General features: G+C 43.3%; 3 protein-coding genes across 3 annotated transcripts in view; 2 read left to right on the forward strand and 1 right to left on the reverse strand.

Moving 5' to 3' along the window:
- LOC118966668 (protein NLRC3-like) overlaps window positions 1-118 on the forward strand; it is a 56,754-nt gene extending 56,636 nt beyond the window's left edge. The window contains exon 11 of the mRNA XM_036989417.1: window positions 100-118. Within this exon, the coding sequence (XP_036845312.1) occupies window positions 100-118 (19 nt within the window). The remainder of the gene's footprint in view (window positions 1-99) is intronic.
- A 422-nt stretch (window positions 119-540) lies between these two features.
- Window positions 541-6,603, forward strand: LOC110528615 (NACHT, LRR and PYD domains-containing protein 1 homolog). Its single transcript, XM_036934355.1, has 10 exons — window positions 541-561; window positions 1,186-1,223; window positions 1,781-1,845; window positions 1,978-2,192; window positions 2,377-2,633; window positions 3,395-3,529; window positions 3,661-3,793; window positions 3,895-3,924; window positions 5,885-6,167; window positions 6,540-6,603. The coding sequence occupies exons 3-10, from the start codon at window positions 1,838-1,840 to the stop codon at window positions 6,544-6,546; spliced, it is 1,068 nt and encodes a 355-aa protein (XP_036790250.1). The 5' UTR covers window positions 541-561; window positions 1,186-1,223; window positions 1,781-1,837; the 3' UTR covers window positions 6,547-6,603.
- An 8,929-nt stretch (window positions 6,604-15,532) lies between these two features.
- Window positions 15,533-22,340, reverse strand: LOC110497197 (NACHT, LRR and PYD domains-containing protein 1 homolog). The gene is made up of 10 exons (XM_036934354.1): window positions 22,186-22,340; window positions 21,511-21,548; window positions 20,631-20,695; window positions 20,284-20,498; window positions 19,846-20,102; window positions 19,014-19,148; window positions 18,750-18,882; window positions 18,619-18,648; window positions 16,994-17,276; window positions 15,533-15,592 (listed from the first exon to the last, which is right to left on the reverse strand). Exons 3-10 carry the CDS (start codon window positions 20,636-20,638, stop codon window positions 15,586-15,588), a joined length of 1,068 nt encoding a protein of 355 aa, XP_036790249.1. The 5' UTR covers window positions 20,639-20,695; window positions 21,511-21,548; window positions 22,186-22,340; the 3' UTR covers window positions 15,533-15,585.

The raw sequence follows: 22,340 nt of genomic DNA on the forward strand, positions 1-22,340 counted from the left end.
GAGAGAGTTGGATCAAACCTGGACCTGAGGACACCAGAGACCATGGTGGAGAGAGTTGGATCAAACCTGGACCTGAGGACACCAGAGACCATGGTGGAGAGAGTTGGATCAAGCCTGAACCTGAAGACACCAGAGACCATGGTGGAGAGAGTTGTATCAAGCCTGGACCTGAGGACACCAGAGACCATGGTGGAGAGTGTTGGATCAAGTCTGGACCTGAGGACACCAGAGACCATGGTGGAGAGTGTTGTATCAAGCCTGGACCTGAGGACACCAGAGACCATGGTGGAGAGAGTTGGATCAAGCCTGGACCTGAGGACACCAGAGACCATGGTGGAGAGAGTTGTATCAAGCCTGGACCTGAGGACACCAGAGACCATGGTGGAGAGAGTTGTATCAAGCCTGGACCTGAGGACACCAGAGACCATGGTGGAGAGTGTTGGATCAAGCCTGGACCTGAGGACACCAGAGACCATGGTGGAGAGAGTTGTATCAAGCCTAGACCTGAGGACACCAGAGACCATGGTGGAGAGTGTTGGATCAAGCCTGGACCTGAGAAATGTGAGTGTTATCTGATAATTGTTTATGACTCAAAATATTTTTAAAGCGTTCATTACAGTTGATTCCCAGGCAAGGAACACAGTCATGATCTATTTGGTCCCCAAAAAATTAAAGGTAGAGTCAGCGATATGACGTAGATGCACAAAGTAAATCGCATAGTGGGTCAATTTTCTACAACAACTAAGAGCGTTGTAACACGATGCTAAACTTCTCTGCTGTTTTGGTCCCGTGGCTACCACACCGTAAGAGAGTGAAGAGAACCCACGCACATGGGCAGATACTGTGTGTGACTGTGTGAGAGAGAAGTCAGGCATCTTGCTCATCACAATATCTGTGGTGCTGCTCGTACATCATCATTTAGCTGACTCTACCTTTAAGCTCTCATCCTAGAATCTACCAGAAATCAGACCCCCAACATCTACAAAACACGGACCAGAACGATGTTGTTTCCTGCTTCCACAAACATTAATTAATATAACACTTATGTCAGATTATGGTCTGCTAATGAGTGTACATTCTGAGACTGTTGCTTAGTTTTATTCATTTTATTACAAGTCTATTTAATAATTATTAATTCATTATTACATGAGATTGTCCGTTTTAAATAACTAATTTTTCCTTCAGGGATTCCTCAGACCTGTAAGACTTGTGACCATGTTGAGGTAAGTAATAATGTCAATTCTTACTTTTACATACCTGCAGGAGTCAGGCACAGTCTCAAAGCCAGGTGTGTACTGACCAACCATTCATACTGGGATATAGACAGTCCTGTGTTCTGCTTTAGTAATATAAACACAGACTCTAAGCCAGGTGTGTACTGACCAACCATTCATACTGGGATATAGACAGTCCTGTGTTCTGCTTTAGTAATATTAACACAGTCTCAAAGCCAGGTGTGTACTGACCAACCATTCATACTTGGATATAGACAGTCCTGTGTTCTGCTTGGAGGCATGCAGGACTTTAGCTGTTGTCATATTTTGTCATTAGACATTTTAATTGATAAATCCCCAGCATTCCATGTAACATTGAATAAATATATTTGATGAGTTACTTTGGTAATGGGCCAGTTTCCCAGACACATTAAGTCTAGTCCTGGACCTTAAAGAACTTTCTATTGAAACTTCCATTGAGCATGCTTTTTAGTCCAGCACTAGACTCAATCTGTGTCCAGGAAACAGGCCCCATATGTATTACTGACATGCTTGTCCTTGTTCAGGACTCCACACACTGGCTTCAGATTGAACCCTTGACTTCCACTGTCCAGGGAGTGACAATGTTCAGGTAAAATAACTACTTGTAACATTTCATTCCACCTGCTAGTGTATTTCCCCATTACCTTTGGGAATAGTCTTCTAATCCAACCTCTCCATTTGATGATTGACCCTCTCTACCATATCTTGTTGTTGCTCTCAGACACAGGACACCCAAAGGGAGTTATGAGTGCACAGTGTCTGGGCTCCGCTGGCTGTGTGAGAGAGATGTCATTCTGAAGTATCACTTCAGGAACTGGGAACCCTACAGTCAACTTCTGAAAGACATGCAGTACACACAAGGTGGTCCATTGCTGGACATCACTATGGAGTTAGGTGAACTGGAGGAAGTTCATCTGCCACACTTTGTCTGTTTAGGTAAAACCATATAGAAATAGTATTCAGAAAGTCATTTCCATGTAACTGAGTTTCACTTCCTGAATGAATTAACTATTCTGGGAGTTTGAGTTTACTGTGATCTGGTACTGCATATTCTGTGTGTTTTAGTTGGATGAATAATACAATATTTGTCTTTCTGTCTTCTTTGTATTGTGTTGTTCAGGGACCAACCCTTCCCTGAGGAATGAGATGAAGATTCTTCATGTAGAGGAACATGGAGTGTCTTTAGAGGAAGTGCATGAGGTCACCAGATTCCATGTTAAGATTCTCCATCCCAAGTTCTCAGCTATCTCTGTTATATGGAAATCACTGTCTCGTAAGAAAGATGTCCACTGTGACGTGGTCCTCTACATGGCAGTAAAAAAGTCAACAGTCATTTCAAGGCTGTACCTGCTCCTCAGAAACTCCAGTCAGAAAGAGGTGAGCCACTATCACTGAAGTGACAACAGGATGTTGAAACTTACTGAAGGAAAGATGATAGTTTGTTGAAAATCTCTAGATTACAAAGACAACATGCAGCTCTGTGAGAAATATTTTTCTGTCTCATTCATTTGAAGAGCCAGTAGAAGGCCCTCTTCCCTCTGGTCGAGGGAGAAACCAATGCCCGGGGCAGTGAATGGGACATTGCCCTGAGTAGGGCGCTCTCTTTCAGATTGCATGTTAAACGGGTGGCCTCTCCATGGTCACTGAAGATCCCATGGCACTTATCGTAAGAGTAGGGATGTTAACCCCGGTGTCCTGACTCTCCATGGTCACTAAAGATCCCATGGCACTTATCGTAAGAGTGGGGATGTTAACCCCGGGGTCCTGACTCTCCATGGTCACTGAAGATCCCATGGCACTTATCGTAAGAGTAGGGATGTTAACCCCGGTGTCCTGGCTAAACTCTCAATCTGACCCTCATACCATCATGGCTACCTAATCATCCCCAGCTTCCAATTGGCTCATTTTCCCCCTCTCCTCTCCCCTGTAACTCTTCTCCAGGTCGTTGCTGTAAAAGAGAATCTCTTCTCAGTCAACTTACCTGGTACACCTTTAAAATAATATCCTGGTAAAATAGGGATCGTAAAAGCATACACATTTTTTGTTGTTGACAAAAATGGATTGCTCAGTGAGCTGCATGTTGTGTGAATTACGAGACTACATTGTTCTGACTGACTACTACATTGCTCATTTTGTAGGCTGTTCAGGAACGGGAGAAAAATCAGGTGTCCAAAGGATTTTCAGAATTCGTCCTGTCAAGTCCAAACGGGTCCTTAAAGCTAAACAGTTGGTTTGCGTTCAAGAATCCCCGCTCCACGTCCATCAATCCAGAGGTGTAGTTTTATCAGGCTGAGGACATGAATCTGTCATATTGTATATGAATAACTGGAATATCATTCTATTTCACTCTCTCTTTCTCTCTCTGTCTGTTGTCTCAATCGTTGCACCATATGGCCTCCTACAGAAGATTCAGCTGTTACCTGCAGACACCACACCAAGCTGTTGCCAGATGATAATGGGAAACACAGGGGTGGACATTGAGATGGAGTTAATCGGGGATGATGAGAGGACAGTATGGAAATCAGTGTTATCAAAAGGTAAGAAATACTAGACATGAACAGTATGTCAATCATCAATGTCCTTTTCTAACAGATGCTATTAAAATGTTTTATGATATTTTCTATTGTTTGTTTTTCAGATGTGTACAGCAACGACTCTCATCCACCATGTAGGTTTGTTTTTGTGGACGAGGTTTATAAAATGGCTTATAGAGCTAACATCTCTTCAAGTTGGGAAGAAGGACACTGATGAAGGTCTTCATGAGTCGTGTTCAGTGGGGTGATGAAGGTCTTCATGAGTCGTGTTCAGTGGGGTGATGAAGGTCTTCATGAGTCGTGTTCAGTGGGGTGATGAAGGTCTTCATGAGTCATGTTCAGTGGGGTGATGAAGGTCTTCATGAGTCGTGTTCAGTGAGGTGATGAAGGTCTTCATGAGTCGTGTTCAGTGGGGTGATGAAGGTCTTCATGAGTCATGTTCAGTGGGGTGATGAAGGTCTTCATGAGTCGTGTTCAGTGGGGTGATGAAGGTCTTCATGAGTCGTGTTCAGTGGGGTGATGAAGGTCTTCATGAGTCGTGTTCAGTGGGGTGATGAAGGTCTTCATGAGTCGTGTTCAGTGGGGTGATGAAGGTCTTCATGAGTCGTGTTCAGTGGGGTGATGAAGGTCTTCATGAGTCGTGTTCAGTGGGGTGATGAAGGTCTTCATGAGTCGTGTTCAGTGGGGTGATGAAGGTCTTCATGAGTCGTGTTCAGTGGGGTGATGAAGGTCTTCATGAGTCGTGTTCAGTCGGGTGATGAAGGTTTTCATGAATCATGTTCAATGGGGTGATGAGGGTCTTCATGAGTCGTGTTCAGTGGGGTGATGAAGGTCCTCATGAGTCGTGTTCAGTGGGGTGATGAAGGTCCTCATGAGTCGTGCTCAGTGGGGTGATGAAGGTCCTCATGAGTCGTGTTCAGTGGGGTGATGAAGGTCTTCATGAGTCGTGTTCAGTGGGGTGATGAAGGTCTTCATGAGTCGTGTTTAGTGGGGTGATGAAGGTCTTCATGAGTCGTGTTCAGTGGGGTGATGAAGGTCTTCATGAGTCGTGTTCAGTGGGGTGATGAAGGTCTTCATGAGTCGTGTTCAGTGGGGTGATGAAGGTCTTCATGAGTCGTGTTCAGTGGGGTGATGAAGGTCTTCATGAGTCGGGTGCAGTGGGGTGATGAAGGTCTTCATGAGTCGTGTTCAGTGGGGTGATGAAGGTCTTCATGAATCATGTTCAGTGGGGTGATGAAGGTCTTCATGAGTCGTGTTCAGTGGGGTGATGAAGGTCTTCATGAGTCGTGTTCAGTGGGGTGATGAAGGTCTTCATGAGTCGTGTTCAGTGGGGTGATGAAAGTCTTCATGAGTCGTGTTCAGTGGGTTAATGAAGGTCTTCATGAGTCGTGTTTAGTGGGGTGATGAAGGTCTTCATGAGTCGTGTTCAGTGGGGTGATGAAGGTCTTCATGAGTCATGTTCAGTAGGGTGATGAAGGTCTTCCTTCATGAGTCGTGTTCAGTGGGGTGATGAAGGTGTAATGATATAAATACTTACAAAGGCACTGTATATGAGGCCTTGTCTTTGTAGAAAGTTGAATCTGTGCTTGAAATGCGATACTTGACTGAGGGACCTTCCAGCTGTTGTATGTATGGGGGACAGGTCCAATTTGACATTACGGAGTATTTTCAGTAGACTGTTGACAAAACATTACAATTAAATCCATCTGAATCCCACTATGTAACACAATAGAGAAATCCAAGGGGTATGAACACTTTTGCCAGGCTCTGTATGTTATGTAGAATAGACAATCGTGTCAGCCAGGGTAGGTGTCAATTCCAAATAAATCAGTCAATTCAGGAAGTGAACTGAAATTCCAATTCAATAACTGGAAAAGGGCATCTACTTTTTACTGTCAGTGACTTCTCAATAAACCCAATAGGAATTTCATTTTTATTTTTTGACTGACTTCAATTGGAATTGCCTACAACCCTGGAGTCAGCTCTATTCAAGAAATGACTATCAGAGGAATGGTAACTGGAGAGACTGCAAGATGTAGAAACAGCTGCTGTTAACCCTAAAACCATATTAATTTAATTGACCCCCCCCTTCAGCATTAACACTCCTTGGGATTCCTGCAGAGGAGTTTCTTCAGAAACACAGGGCTGAACTCATTCAGGGAGTCAAAAACCCAAAGCCAATAGCAGATGTTCTGCGGTCAAAGAGCATGATTGGTGATGAAGAGTACTCCAGAATAACATCTGAAACAACTGAACAGGAGCGAATGAGAGAACTACTGAACGCAGTTCTCCCTAAAGGACCAGAAGTGATGGGAGCTTGTCTCAAAGCTCTCAGTGAACATGAACGCCATCTTGTTAAGTACTTGAGTGAATCTAGGTAAGACCGGTTTCTTTTTCTCCCTCCCTTGAATATGTGGAATGATTAAATATAGGTCAAATAACAACATAGCTACCCAGATCAAAGATAAAGTACTTTTCAGAATGGAAGCATGTTTTTGTGTTGCTGCCTGTAATAAATGTGTCTTATTATAGTTCTATCATAGGACCATCATCACATCATTATCTCAGGTGTATCATAGGACCATCATCAAATCATTATCTCAGGTGTATCATAGGACCATCATCACATCATTATCTCAGGTGTATCATAGGACCATCTCATCATTATCTCAGGTGTATCTCACTCCTCCTTCTTCTCCATACGTTTCTGATCTCCCTCTTCCCTTCTCCTCCATCCTCTGTCTTGTAGCACCTAATCTGAAGATGCTGAGGCCTGTCTCCTAGTCTGTGGACAAAGACACTTCTCCACCTAATCTGAAGATGCTGAGGCCTGTCTCCTAGTCTGTGGACAAAGACACTTCTCCACCTAATCTGAAGATACTGAGGCCTGTCTCCTAGTCTGTGGACAAAGACACTTCTCCACCTAATCTGAAGATACTGAGGCCTGTCTCCTAGTCTGTGGACAAAGACACTTAAATGATTTTAAGGGAAATGTTTGTTTGTGCTATTAATTTAACAAATGTCTGTGTTTTATTCATGTGCTGTTCTGTAAACTAATTTCTGTGTTCATGCAAGTGGCTGACTGTACAAATCCTCACTATCAGTCGCTGTAATTTGGCAGTAAGGCCAGACGTTGGTTTGAGAACGAGATATCTCAGTTTCAAGATCTCATCTTAGAGAGAAGAAGTCTCGTGAGGTGTTGGTCTGTCAAATGCTATGAACCAGTATTGGTCGGTCACATGAATGAAGCAAACAGTAATGATTCATTAATTATGCTAAATCATGCAAATGTAACTTGTCTGTGTATAGCTATATATAAGAAAACTGCTGGGGCTGCCCCAGGCATAGCCCCTGATTGACATGTGTACTATGGTGCATTGAGTTGGTTGGAACCTCTCCAGCTCACTGACAATAAATAATGATTCATTTAAGATTGACTTTGAGTGTCACTGTGTGAGGCTAGTCAAAGATACACACCACCACGTTGTCATCTTGACCTTCCTTAGATTCTTTATGGGATGAGGAAATGGACTCACTAAGGGGGATAGCTGAGAGGGCAGAGAAGGCACGTACGAAAGGTCCAACCACACAGCCTCCTGGACGTGTGGATCTTCTAGCAGGAGGGTCAGTTAGGTCCAACCACACAGCCTCTCTCCTTCTGCAGCCTCCTGGACGTGTGGATCTTCTAGCAGGAGGGTCAGTTAGGTCCAACCACACAGCCTCTCTCCTTCTGCAGCCTCTTGGACGTGTGGATCTTCTAACAGGAGGGTCAGTCAGTCCTCCACTAGGTACCTAGCTGGACCCCTATCTAGCAGGAGGGTCAGTTAGTCCTCCACTAGGTACCTAGCTGGACCCCTATCTAGCAGGAGGGTCAGTTAGTCCTCCACTAGGTACCTAGCTGGACCCGCTGTTAACCTGTCACTCCTTTACCAATGACTTGAGAGTGGCTGAAGGACATACAGTGCCTTGCGAAAGTATTCGGCCCCCTTGAACTTTGCGACCTTTTGCCACATTTCAGGCTTCAAACATAAATATATAAAACTGGGACACAATCATGAAGTGGAACGACATTTATTGGATATATCAAACTTTTTTAACAAATCAAAAACTGAAAAATTGGGCGTGCAAAATTATTCAGCCCCTTTAAGTTAATACTTTGTAGCGCCACCTTTTGCTGCGATTACAGCTGTAAGTCACTTGGGGTATGTCTCTACCAGTTTTGCACATCGAGAGACTGAATTTTTTTCCCATTCCTCCTTGCAAAACAGCTCGAGCTCAGTGAGGTTGGATGGAGAGCATTTGTGAACAGCAGTTTTCAGTTCTTTCCACAGATTCTCGATTGGATTCAGGTCTGGACTTTGACTTGGCCATTCTAACACCTGGATATGTTTATTTTTGAACCATTTCATTGTAGATTTTGCTTTATGTTTTGGATCATTGTCTTGTTGGAAGACAAATCTCCGTCCCAGTCTCAGGTCTTTTGCAGACTCCATCAGGTTTTCTTCCAGAATGGTCCTGTATTTGGCTCCATCCATCTTCCCATCAATTTTAACCATCTTCCCTGTCCCTGCTGAAGAAAAGCAGGCCCAAACCATGATGCTGCCACCACCATGTTTGACAGTGGGGATGGTGTGTTCAGGGTGATGAGCTGTGTTGCTTTTACGCCAAACATAACGTTTTGCATTGTTGCCAAAAAGTTCAATTTTGGTTTCATCTGAGCAGAGCACCTTCTTCCACATGTTTGGTGTGTCTCCCAGGTGGCTTGTGGCAAACTTTAAACAACACTTTTTATGGATATCTTTAAGAAATGGCTTTCTTCTTGCCACTCTTCCATAAAGGCCAGATTTGTGCAATATACGACTGATTGTTGTCCTATGGACAGAGTCTCCCACCTCAGCTGTAGATCTCTGCAGTTCATCCAGAGTGATCATGGGCCTCTTGGCTGCATCTCTGATCAGTCTTCTCCTTGTATGAGCTGAAAGTTTAGAGGGACGGCCAGGTCTTGGTAGATTTGCAGTGGTCTGATACTCCTTCCATTTCAATATTATCGCTTGCACAGTGCTCCTTGGGATGTTTAAAGCTTGGGAAATCTTTTTGTATCCAAATCCGGGTTTAAACTTCTTCACAACAGTATCTCGGACCTGCCTGGTGTGTTCCTTGTTCTTCATGATGCTCTCTGCGCTTTTAACGGACCTCTGAGACTATCACAGTGCAGGTGCATTTATACGGAGACTCGATTACACACAGGTGGATTGTATTTATCATCAATAGTCATTTAGGTCAACATTGGATCATTCAGAGATCCTCACTGAACTTCTGGAGAGAGTTTGCTGCACTGAAAGTAAAGGGGCTGAATAATTTTGCATGCCCAATTTTTCAGTTTTTGATTTGTTAAAAAAGTTTGAAATATCCAATAAATGTCGTTCCACTTCATGATTGTGTCCCACTTGTTGTTGATTCTTCACAAAAAAATACAGTTTTATATCTTTATGTTTGAAGCCTGAAATGTGGCAAAAGGTTGCAAAGTTCAAGGGGGCCGAATACTTTCGCAAGGCACTGTATAAGGAGCTGTTAACCTGTCACTCCTTTACATATTCCTCTATCTCCATGGTAACCCCCTGAGCATGACCCTCGATCTTTACTGATCAGCCAAAGATGTCACAAATGGCATCATATTCCTGATGTGCAGAATCTCTGTCAAATACATGCAGTATATGTAAATTAAAATGAATGTATTTTGTGTGTCTTTGTACATACTGTGTGTTTGAGTTGATCTCTGATTACTGTGATTAGTTCAATGTAAAGTCATATACCAAACATTCTAATCAGTCTGTTTTGGGTTTGCAAAATAATTTTATATCATTGGTTACCCTTCCTATCATGTTAACAAACAGATGTGACTGACTAGCTCGGTGGTTCCCAACATTTTCCATTCTGGAGACCAGAATCCACATCAAATATGTTGCGGGTTAAATTCTGTCAATAGGTGTTAATGTAACAAGGCCTGTAAAGGTCTATTGTTACCATTTACTATTTGCATTGTGAAAAGGAATGTAAAATTGTAAGAGTAAGCGTCTGTTGGATGGTGGGGGGCAGGGTAAGAGTCTGTTAGGTGGTGGGGGGGAGGGTAAGAGTCTGTTGGGTGGTGGGGACAGGGTAAGAGTCTGTTGGATGGTGGGGGGGAAGGGTAAGAGTCTGTTAGGTGGTGGGGGCAGGGTAAGAGTCCGTTGGATGGTGGGGGGCAGGGTAAGAGTCTGTTAGGTGGTGGGGGGGAAGAGTCTGTTAGATGGTGGGGGGCAGGGTAAGAGTCTGTTAGGTGGTGGGGGGGAAGGGTAAGAGTCTGTTAGGTGGTGGGGGGGAATCGTAAGAGTCTGTTAGGTGGTGGGGGGCAGGGTAGGAGTCTGTTAGGTGTTGGGGGGAAGGGTAAGAGTTTGTTAGGTTTTGGGGGGAAGGGTAAGAGTCTGTTAGGTGTTGGGGGAAGGGTAAGAGTCTGTTAGGTGGTGGGGGGGAAGGGTAAGAGTCTGTTAGGTGTTGGGTTGGCAGGGTAGGAGTCTGTTAGGTAGTGGGGGGGCAGGGTAAGAGTCTGTTAGGTGTTGGGGGGGCAGGGTAAGAGTCTGTTAGGTGTTGGGGGGGCAGGGTAAGAGTCTGTTAGGTGTTGGGGGAAGGGTAAGAGTCTGTTAGTGTTGGGGGGCAGGGTAAGAGTATGTTAGGTGTTGGGGGAAGGGTAAGAGTCTGTTAGGTGGTGGGGGGGAAGGGTAAGAGTCTGTTAGGTGTTGGGGGGCAGGGTAAGAGTCTGTTGGGTGGTGGGGACAGGGTAAGAGTCTGTTGGATGGTGGGGGGGAAGGGTAAGAGTCTGTTAGGTGGTGGGGGCAGGGTAAGAGTCCGTTGGATGGTGGGGGGCAGGGTAAGAGTCTGTTAGGTGGTGGGGGGGGAAGAGTCTGTTAGATGGTGGGGGGCAGGGTAAGAGTCTGTTAGGTGGTGGGGGGGAAGGGTAAGAGTCTGTTAGGTGGTGGGGGGGAATCGTAAGAGTCTGTTAGGTGGTGGGGGGCAGGGTAGGAGTCTGTTAGGTGTTGGGGGGAAGGGTAAGAGTTTGTTAGGTTTTGGGGGGAAGGGTAAGAGTCTGTTAGGTGTTGGGGGAAGGGTAAGAGTCTGTTAGGTGGTGGGGGGGAAGGGTAAGAGTCTGTTAGGTGTTGGGGGGGCAGGGTAGGAGTCTGTTAGGTAGTGGGGGGGCAGGGTAAGAGTCTGTTAGGTGTTGGGGGGGCAGGGTAAGAGTCTGTTAGGTGTTGGGGGGGCAGGGTAAGAGTCTGTTAGGTGTTGGGGGAAGGGTAAGAGTCTGTTAGGTGTTGGGGGGCAGGGTAAGAGTATGTTAGGTGTTGGGGGAAGGGTAAGAGTCTGTTAGGTGGTGGGGGGGAAGGGTAAGAGTCTGTTAGGTGTTGGGGGGCAGGGTAAGAGTCTGTTAGGTGGTGGGGGGAAGGGTACGAGTCTGTTTGGGTGGTGGGGGGGAAGGGTAAGAGTCTGTTAGGTGTTGGGGGGGCAGGGTAAGAGTCTGTTAGGTGGTGGGGGGGAAGGGTAAGAGTCTGTTAGGTGTGGGGGGGAAGAGTACGAGTCTGTTAGGTGTTGGGGGGCAGGGTAAGAGTCTGTTGGGTGGTGGGGGGGAAGGGTACGAGTCTGTTTGGGTAATGTATAACTGAGGAAGTGATCCATGGAGGTCATTAGTAACAACAAACCAGCTTTGGTTTAATTTCCTTTGAATTTGTCTCCCGTCTTCTCATAGTTTTGTTTCTGTCCTGTTTTGTTCTAAAATACAATTCTGTTTCAAACCCCCCAAACACACTAATGTGTTGTTTGTTAACCTTTATTTTCTCCTTTATTTGATGCACTTTAAGATTTTTCTTGTTTTCAAAATAATGAATATTTTTTACTGTTGTTATTATTATTATTCATTACCTGAGGCCTCATTTAATTAATCAGACGTAGGAGATAATCTGTGTGTGAACCATGCTAGGGATCATTACCGCGAAAAGTGTGAGATTCATGAATATAAACGTTATCTTGACAGTGTGCAGCCCCGTGACCATGGTACGTACAGAACAGTGCCGCGTGGTGGAATGAGGGAACGGCTTGTCAAGTGTAGAATGGGGAAAATATTCTGTATGTTGAAAATGTGTGAAATTGTGAGAGTAATAATGACAGTATTGTTTTATTTATTTGTATTTCCAGTGTGAATTCAACACGTCTTGACAGGCTGTATATAATCTGACCACATCAGGTCATTTGATGCGATAATCATCCATATAAAGGCCAGTAATGTGTTAAGTTAGAGGAACGTGTGAAAGGTCAACTACTGTGTAAATACTATAACAGACTGAGATAATGGAAACACAATGAGAGATGTCTGTTCTGATCTGTTGGAAGATTTGGCACCGCTGCATCCAAATCCATCCTCGGGTTTTTGGCCAGGGGAACTTTTCAGCCAGAGGCATCTCACACACTGGTCGGCAGGGTAGCCTAGTGGTTAGAGTGTAGAGGTGGCAGGGTAGCCTAGTGGTTAGAGTGTAGAGGCGGCAGGTAGCCTAGTGGTTAGAGTGTAGAGGCGGCAGGGTAGCCTAGTGGTTAGAGTGTAGAGGCGGCAAGGGGAACTTTTCAGCCAGAGGCATCTCACACACTGGGCGGCAGGGTAGCCTAGTGGTTAGAGTGTAGAGGTGGCAGGGTAGCCTAGTGGTTAGAGTGTAGAGGCGGCAGGGTAGCCTAGTGGTTAGAGTGTAGAGGCGGCAAGGGGAACTTTTCAGCCAGAGGCATCTCACACACGCAACAGGTTAAGAGGGGTTTCTTTGCCATCAATGGGTTCCCAAATACGAATGGAGAAATAGACGGTAGCCACATCGCCATAAGAGCACCATCCAAAAACGAGTTCTACTAGGCTATATGAACAAAGAAGGTTTCTACTCTTAATGTGAAGGTGATAGACTATGTGAACAGAGAAGGTTTCTACTCTTAATGTGACGGTGATAGACTATGTGAACAGAGAAGTCTTCTACTCTTAATGTGAAGGTGATAGGCTATATGAACAGAGAAGGCTTCTACTCTTAATGTGAAGGTGATAGGCTATATGAACAGAGAAGGCTTCTACTCTTAATGTGAAGGTGATAGACTATGTGAACAGAGAAGACATCTACTCTTAATGTGAAGGTGATAGACTATGTGAACAGAGAAGGTTTCTACTCTTAATGTGAAGGTGATAGACTATGTGAACAGAGAAGGTTTCTACTCTTAATGTGAAGGTGATGATAGGTCATGTTATGTGTAAAAGACTGAATGTGGTGGCCAGGTAGAAAGTACGACTTGTTCGTTCTTCAGAACAGTGTTGGCCTTTCCGCCTACAGGAGGGAGCTGTTGAGGACGGATGGCTTATTGGTGAGTATTGACTACTAATATGAAGTATATTTGTCATTGATGAATCAACTTGAATTGTCCTAATGGTCCTCTATTTGTAGATATGTTTACATTTTTACACATCAAACCACAAATGAGTGAGACAAATACAACCTTTTGGTTGTATTCAATATCTGACACTATCACCTCTATTCAATATCTGACACCAGCACCTCTATTCAATATCTGACACTAGCACCTCTATTCAATATCTGACACTATTACCTCTATTCAATATCTGACACCAGCACCTCTATTTAATATCTGACACTATCACCTCTATTCAATATCTGACACTGGCACCTCTATTCAATATCTGACACTATCACCTCTATTCAATATCTGACACTAGCACCTCCATTCAATATCTGACACCAGCACCTCTATTCAATTTCTGACACTGGCACCTCTATTCAATATCTGACACCAGCACCTCTATTCAATATCTGACACCAGCACCTCTATTCAATATCTGACACCAGCACCTCTATTCAATATCTGACACTAGCACCTCGATTCAATATCTGACACTAGCACCTCTATTCAATATCTGACACCAGCACCTCTATTCAATATCTGACACTACCACCTCTATTCAATATCTGACACTACCACCTCTATTCAATATCTGACACCAGCACCTCTATTCAATATCTGACACTACCACCTCTATTCAATATCTGACACCAGCACCTCTATTCAATATCTGACACTACCACCTCTATTCAATATCTGACACCAGCACCTCTATTCAATATCTGACACTAGCACCTCGATTCAATATCTGACACCAGCACCTCTATTCAATATCTGACACTACCACCTCTATTCAATATCTGACACCAGCACCTCTATTCAATATGACACTATCACCTCTTTTTCAATATCTGACACTAGCACCTCTATTCAATATCGGACACCAGCACCTCTATTCAATATCTGACACCAGCACCTCTATTCAATATCTGACACCAGCACCTCTATTCAATATCTGACACCATCACCTCTATTCAATATCTGACACCAGCACCTCTATTCAATATCTGACACTAGCACCTCTATTCAATATGACACTAGCACCTCTATTCAATATCTGACACCAGCACCTCTATTCAATATCTGACACTATCACCTCTATTCAATATCTGACACTATCACCTCTATTCATTATCTGACACTAACACCTCTATTTATTATCTGACACCAGCACCTCTATTCAATTTCTGACACCATCCACTGTAACAGTCCTCTTCTTGCGTTGTGTACAATCAATCATCGACACGAACTCCAACTTGTAGCACCAGTCATGGAGATGTATTCAATGCAGGGCTCACCATCCAACTCTGCACTCACACACTGTACAACATATACGAACCCCCCCCCACCAGACACAGTAAGTTGCTAGCCAGTATTAGCCGGAATTCTCTACAAAAAAATGCACAACAAATATTCACCAAATAACGCTGCATCTTATATGTGATGTTCGAATAACATTTACAATCAGGATCTCTCCCTGGTCAGACCCAACTCAATGAACCACAGTACACATGTCAATCAGGATCTCTCCCTGGTCAGACCCAACTCAATGTACCATAGTGCCCATGTCAATCAGGATCTCTACCTGGTCAGACCCAACTCAATGTACCACAGTACACATGTCAATCAGGATCTCTCCCTGGTCAGACCCAACTCAATGTACCACAGTACACATGTCAATCAGGAGCTCTCCCTGGTCAGACCCAGCAGTTGTCTTATATATGGCTATACACAGATATATTATTATATTATATTTATCATTTATTCATGATTCATTACCATTTTGTTCCATTCATGTGACCGACCAATACTGGTTCATAGCATTTGACAGACCAACACGTCACCAGTCTTCTTCTCTCTAAACTGAAACTGAGATCTCTCCTTCTCAAACCAACGTCTGGCCTTACTGCCAAATTACAGCTACTGATAGTGAGGATTTGTACAGTCGGCCACTTAATGAACACACATTGGTTTATAGAACAGCACATGAATAAAACACAGACATTTGTTAAAATAATAGCACAAACATAAACATTTACATTACAATAATTTAAGTGTCTTTGTCCACAGACTAGGAGACAGGCCTCAGCATCTTCAGATTAGGTGAAGAAGTGTCTTTGTCCACAGACTAGGAGACAGGCCTCAGCATCTTCAGATTAGGTGAAGAAGTGTCTTTGTCCACAGACTAGGAGACAGGCCTCAGCATCTTCAGATTAGGTGAAGAAGTGTCTTTGTCCACAGACTAGGAGACAGGCCTCAGCATCTTCAGATTAGGTGGAGAAGTGTCTTTGTCCACAGACTAAAAGACAGGCCTCAGCATCTTCAGATTAGGTGCTACAAAACGGGAAGGATGAGGAGTGAGATACACCTGAGATAATGATGTGATGATGGTCCTATGATACACCTGAGATAATGATGTGATGATGGTCCTGTGATACACCTGAGATAATGATGTGATGATGGTCCTATGATACACCTGAGATAATGATGTGATGATGGTCCTATGATACACCTGAGATAATGATGTGATGATGGTCCTATGATACACCTGAGATCATGATGTGATGATGGTCCTATGATACACCTGAGATAATGATGAGATGATGGTCCTATGGTACACCTGAGATAATGATGTGATGATGGTCCTATGATACACCTGAGATAATGATTTGCGTATTTGGTCCTATGATACACCTGAGATAATGATTTGATGATGGTCCTTGATACACCTGAGATAATGATGTGATGATGGTCCTGATACACCTGAGATAATGATGTGATGATGGTCCTATGATACACCTGAGATAATGATGTGATGATGGTCCTATGATACACCTGAGATCATGATGTGATGATGGTCTTACGATACACCTGAGATAATGATGTGATGATGGTCCTGATACACCTGAGATAATGATGTGATGATGGTCCTATGAGATAATGATGTGATGTGATGATGGTCCTGATATACACCTGAGATAATGATGAGATGATGGTCCTATGGTACACCTGAGATAATGATGTGATGATGGTCCTATGATACACCTGAGATAATGATTTGCGTATTTGGTCCTATGATACACCTGAGATAATGATTTGATGATGGTCCTTGATACACCTGAGATAATGATGTGATGATGGTCCTGATACACCTGAGATAATGATGTGATGATGGTCCTATGATACACCTGAGATAATGATGTGATGATGGTCCTATGATACACCTGAGATCATGATGTGATGATGGTCTTACGATACACCTGAGCTAATGATGTGATGATGGTCCTGATACACCTGAGATCATGATGTGATGATGGTCCTGATACACCTGAGATAATGATGTGATGATGGTCCTATGAGATAATGATGTGATGTGATGATGGTCCTGATATACACCTGAGATAATGATGAGATGATGGTCCTATGGTACACCTGAGATAATGATGTGATGATGGTCCTATGATACACCTGAGATAATGATTTGCGTATTTGGTCCTATGATACACCTGAGATAATGATTTGCGTATTTGGTCCTATGATACACCTGAGATAATGATGTGATGATGTTCCTATGACAGAACTATACAAATATACATTTATTACAGGCAGCAACACAAAAACATGCTTCCATTCTGAAAAGTACTTTCTCTTTGATCTGGGTAGCTATGTTTTTATTTGACCTATATTTAATCATTCCACATATTCAAGGGAGGGAGAAAAAGAAACCGGTCTTACCTAGATTCACTCAAGTACTTAACAAGATGGTGTTCATGTTCACTGAGAGCTTTGAGACAAGCTCCCATCACTTCTGGTCCTTTAGGGAGGACTGCATTCAGTAGTTCTCTCATTCGCTCCTGTTCAGTTGTTTCAGCTTTTATTCTGGAGTACTCTTCATCACCAATCATGTACTTTGACCGCAGAACATCTGCTATTGGATTTGTGTTTTTGACTCCCTGAATGAGTTCAGCCCTGTGTTTCTTCAGAAACTCCTCAGCAGGAATCCCAAGGAGTGTTAATGCTGAAGGGGAGGTCAATTAAATTAATATGGTTTTAGGGTTAACAGCAGCTGTTTCTACCTCTTGCAGTCTCTCCAGTTACCATTCCTCTGATAGTCATTTCTTGAATAGAGCTGACTCCAGGGTTGTAGGCAATTCCAATTGAAGTCAGTCAAAAAATAAAAATGAAATTCCTATTGGGTTTATTGAGAAGTCACTGACAGTAAAAAGTAGATGCCCTTTTCCAGTTATTGAATTGGAATTTCAGTTCACTTCCTGAATTGACTGATTTATTTGGAATTGACACCTACCCTGGCTGACACGATTGTCTATTCTACATAACATACAGAGCCTGGCAAAAGTGTTCATACCCCTTGGATTTCTCTATTGTGTTACATAGTGGGATTCAGATGGATTTAATTGTAATGTTTTGTCAACAGTCTACTGAAAATACTCCGTAATGTCAAATTGGACCTGTCCCCCATACATACAACAGCTGGAAGGTCCCTCAGTCAAGTATCGCATTTCAAGCACAGATTCAACTTTCTACAAAGACAAGGCCTCATTTACAGTAACTTTGTAAGTATTTATATCATTACACCTTCATCACCCACTGAACACGACTCATGAAGACCTTCATCACCCCACTGAACACGACTCATGAAGACCTTCATCACCCCACTGAACACGACTCATGAAGACCTTCATCACCCCACTGCACCCGACTCATGAAGACCTTCATCACCCCACTGAACACGACTCATGAAGACCTTCATCACCCCACTGAACACGACTCATGAAGACCTTCATCACCCCACTGAACACGACTCATGAAGACCTTCATCACCTCACTGAACACGACTCATGAAGACTTTCATCACCCCACTGAACACGACTCATGAAGACCTTCATCACCCCACTGAACACGACTCATGAAGACCTTCATCACCTCACTGAACATGACTCATGAAGGTCTTCATCACACCACTGAACACGACTCATGAAGACCTTCATCACCCCACTGAACACGACTCATGAAGACCTTCATCACCCCACTGAACACGACTCATGAAGACCTTCATCACCCCACTGAACATGACTCATGAAGACCTTCATCACCCCACTAAACACGACTCATGAAGACCTTCATCACCCCACTGAACACGACTCATGAAGACCTTCATCACCCCACTGAACACGACTCATGAAGACCTTCATCACCCCACTGAACACGACTCATGAAGACCTTCATCACCCCACTGAACACGACTCATGAAGACTTTCATCAGTGTCCTTCATCCCAACTTGAAGAGATGTTAGCTCTATAACCCATTTTATAAAACTTGTCCACAAAAACAAACTTACGTGTTGGATGAGAGTCGTTGCTGTACACATCTGAAAGACAAACAAGAAAAAATATCATAAAACATTTTAATAGCATCTGTTAGAAAAGGACATTGATGATTGACATACTGTTCATGTCCAGTATTTCTTACCTTTTGATACCACTGATTTCCATACTGTCCTCTCATCATCCCCGATTAACTCCATCTCAATGTCAACCCCTGTGTTTCCCATTATCATCTGACAACAGCTTGGTGTGGTGTCTGCAGGTAACAGCTGAATCTTCTGTAGGAGGCCATATGGTGCAACGATTGAGACAACAGACAGAGAGAGAAAGAGAGAGTGAAATAGAATGACATTCCAGTTATTCATATACAATATGACAGATTCATGTCCTCAGCCTGATAAAACTACACCTCTGGATTGATGGAAGTGGAGCGGGGATTCTTGAACGCAAACCAACTGTTTAGCTTTAAGGACCCGTTTGGACTTGACAGGACAAATTCTGAAAATCCTTTGGACACCTGATTTTTCTCCCGTTCCTGAACAGCCTACAAAATGAGCAATGTAGTAGTCAGTCAGAACAATGTAGTCTCGCAATTCACACAACATGCAGCTCACTGAGCAATCCATTTTTTGCCAACAACAACAAATGTGTTTGCTTTTGTTTTACTATCCCTATTTTACCAGGATATTATTTTAAAGGTGTACCAGGTAAGTTGACTGAGAAGAGATTCTCTTTTACAGCAACGACCTGGAGAAGAGTTACAGGGGAGAGGAGAGGGGGAAAATGAGCCAATTGGAAGCTGGGGATGATTAGGTAGCCATGATGGTATGAGGGCCAGATTGGGAATTTAGCCAGGACACCGGGGTTAACATCCTCACTCTTACGATAAGTGCCATGGGATCTTTAGTGACCATTGAGAGTCAGGACACCGGGGTTAACATCCTCACTCTTACGATAAGTGCCATGGGATCTTCAGTGACCATGGAGAGGCCACCCGTTTAACATGCCATTTGAAAGACAGCGCCCTACGCAGGGCAATGTCCCCTTCACTGCCCCGGGCATTGGGTTCTCCTTCGACCAGAGGGAAGAGTGCCGTCTACTGGCTCTTCAAATGAACGAGACAGAAATAGATTTCTCACAGAGCTGCATGTTGTCTTTGTAATCTAGAGATTTAAACAAACTATCAGCTTTCCTTCAGTAGGTTTCAACATACTGTTGTCACTTCAGTGATAGTGGCTCACCTCTTTCTGACTGGAGTTTCTGAGGAGCAGGTACAGCCTTGAAATGACTGTTGACTTTTTTACTGCCATATAGAGGACCACGTCACAGTGGACATCTACGTTCCAAGACAGTAATCTCAGTATCAGAGCGATAGGTGAGAACTTGGGATGGAGAATCTTAACATGGAATCTGGTGACCTCATGCACTTCCTCTAAAGACACTCCATGTTCCTCTACATGAAGAATCTTCATCTCATTCCTCAGGGAAGGGTTGGTCCCTGAACAACACAATACAAAGGAGACAGAAAGACAAATATTGTATTATTCATCCAACTAAAACACAAAGAATATGCAGTACCAGATCACAGTAAACTCAAACTCCAAGAAATAGTTAATTCAGGAAGTGAAAATCAGTTACATGGAAGTGTCTTTCTGAATACTATTTCTACATGGTTTTACCTAAACAGACAAAGTGTGGCAGATGAACTTCCTCCAGTTCACCTAACTCCATAGTGATGTCCAGCAATGGACCACCTTGTGTGTACTGCATGTCTTTCAGAAGTTGACTGTAGGGTTCCCAGTTCCTGAAGTGATACTTCAGAATGACATCTCTCTCACACAGCCAGCGGAGCCCAGACACTGTGCACTCATAACTCCCTTTGGGTGTCCTGTGTCTGAGGGCAACAACAAGATATGGTAGAGAGGGTCAATGGTCAAATGCAGAGGTTGGATTAGAAGACTATTCCCAAAGATAATGGGGAAATACACTAGCAAGTGGAATGAAATGTTAAAAGTAGTTATTTTACCTGAACATTGTCACTCCCTGGACAGTGGAAGTCAAGGGTTCAATCTGAAGCCAGTGTGTGGAGTCCTGAACAAGGACAAGCATGTCAGTAATACATATGGGGCCTGTTTCCTGGACACAGATTGAGTCTAGTGCTGGACTAAAAAGCATGCTCAATGGAAGTTTCAATAGAAAGTTCTTTACGGTCCAGGACTAGACTTAATCTGTGTCTGGGAAACTGGACCATTAACCAAAGTAACTAATCTATAACTAATGTATTTACTCAATGTTACATGGAATGCTGGTGAATTATCAATTAAACTGTCTAATGACAAAATATGACAACAGCTAAAATCCTGCATGCCTACAAGCAGAACACAGGACTGTATATATACCAGTATGAATGGTTGGTCAGTACACACCTGGCTTTGAGACTGTGTTTATATTACTAAAGCAGAACACAGGACTGTCTATATCCCAGTATGAATGGTTGGTCAGTACACACCTGGCTTTGAGACTGTGTTCATATTACTAAAGCAGAACACAGGACTGTCTATACCCCAGTATGAATGGTTGGTCAGTACACACCTGGCTTTGAGACTGTGTTTATATTACTAAAGCAGAACACAGGACTGTCTATACCCCAGTATGAATGGTTGGTCAGTACACACCTGGCTTTGAGACTGTGTTTATATTACTAAAGCAGAACACAGGACTGTCTATACCCCAGTATGAATGGTTGGTCAGTACACACCTGGCTTTGAGACTGTGTTTATATTACTAAAGCAGAACACAGGACTGTCTATATCCCAGTATGAATGGTTGGTCAGTACACACCTGGCTTTGAGACTGTGCCTGACTCCTGCAGGTATGTAAAAGTAATAATTGACATTATGACTTACCACAACATGGTCACAAGTCTTACAGCTCTGAGGAATCCCTGAAGTCAAAAGTAGTTATTTAAAATGGACAATCTCATGTAATAATGAATTAATAATCATTAAATAGAATTGTAATAAAAATGAATATAAGTGAGCAACAGTCACAGAATGTACACTCTTTAGTATACCATAATCTGACATTAGTGTTATGTTAATGAATGTTTGTAGAAGCAGGAAACAACATCGTTCTGGTCCATGTTTTGTAGATGTTGGGTGTCTGATTTCTGGTAGATTCTAGGATGAGAGCTTAAAGGTAGAGTCAGCTAAATGATGATGTACGAGCAGCACCACAGATATTGTGATGAGCAAGATGCTTGACTTCTCTCTCACACAGTCACACACAGTATCTGCCCATGTGCGTGGGTTCTCTTCACTCTCTTACAATGTTAGTCACGGGACCAAAACAGCAGAGAAGTTTAGCCTTGCTCTCCAACACTCTTAGTTATTGTAGAAATTGACCCACTCTGCTGTTTACGTTGTGCATCTACGTCATATTACTGACGTTTGTTTTGACCAAATAGATTGTGTTCCTTGCCTTGAAATCAACTACAATGAATGTCAAGTATAAAGTTAAAGTATAATGAATGCTTTAAAACTATTTTGATTTAAAAACAATGAAATCAAAAAAACACTCACATTTCTCAGGTCCAGACTTGATACAACTCCCTCCACCATGGTCTCTGGTGTCCTCAGGTCCAGGCTTGATACAACTCTCTCCACCATGGTCTCTGGTGTTCTCAGGTCCAGACTTGATACAACTCTCTCCACCATGGTCTCTGGTGTTCTCAGGT

This window comes from Oncorhynchus mykiss, chromosome 10, assembly GCF_013265735.2.
Source record: "Oncorhynchus mykiss isolate Arlee chromosome 10, USDA_OmykA_1.1, whole genome shotgun sequence".
Lineage (NCBI taxonomy): Eukaryota > Metazoa > Chordata > Actinopteri > Salmoniformes > Salmonidae > Oncorhynchus > Oncorhynchus mykiss.

Bases quoted from the DNA above. Each gene is read 5' to 3' on its own strand.
- LOC110528615 (XM_036934355.1), top strand. The intron at 2,634-3,394 runs GTGAGCCACTAT...CTCATTTTGTAG, and splicing joins GAAACTCCAGTCAGAAAGAG to GCTGTTCAGGAACGGGAGAA. The intron at 3,530-3,660 runs GTGTAGTTTTAT...GGCCTCCTACAG, and splicing joins CCACGTCCATCAATCCAGAG to AAGATTCAGCTGTTACCTGC.
- LOC110497197 (XM_036934354.1), bottom strand. The intron at 19,149-19,845 runs GTGAGCCACTAT...CTCATTTTGTAG, and splicing joins GAAACTCCAGTCAGAAAGAG to GCTGTTCAGGAACGGGAGAA. The intron at 18,883-19,013 runs GTGTAGTTTTAT...GGCCTCCTACAG, and splicing joins CCACTTCCATCAATCCAGAG to AAGATTCAGCTGTTACCTGC.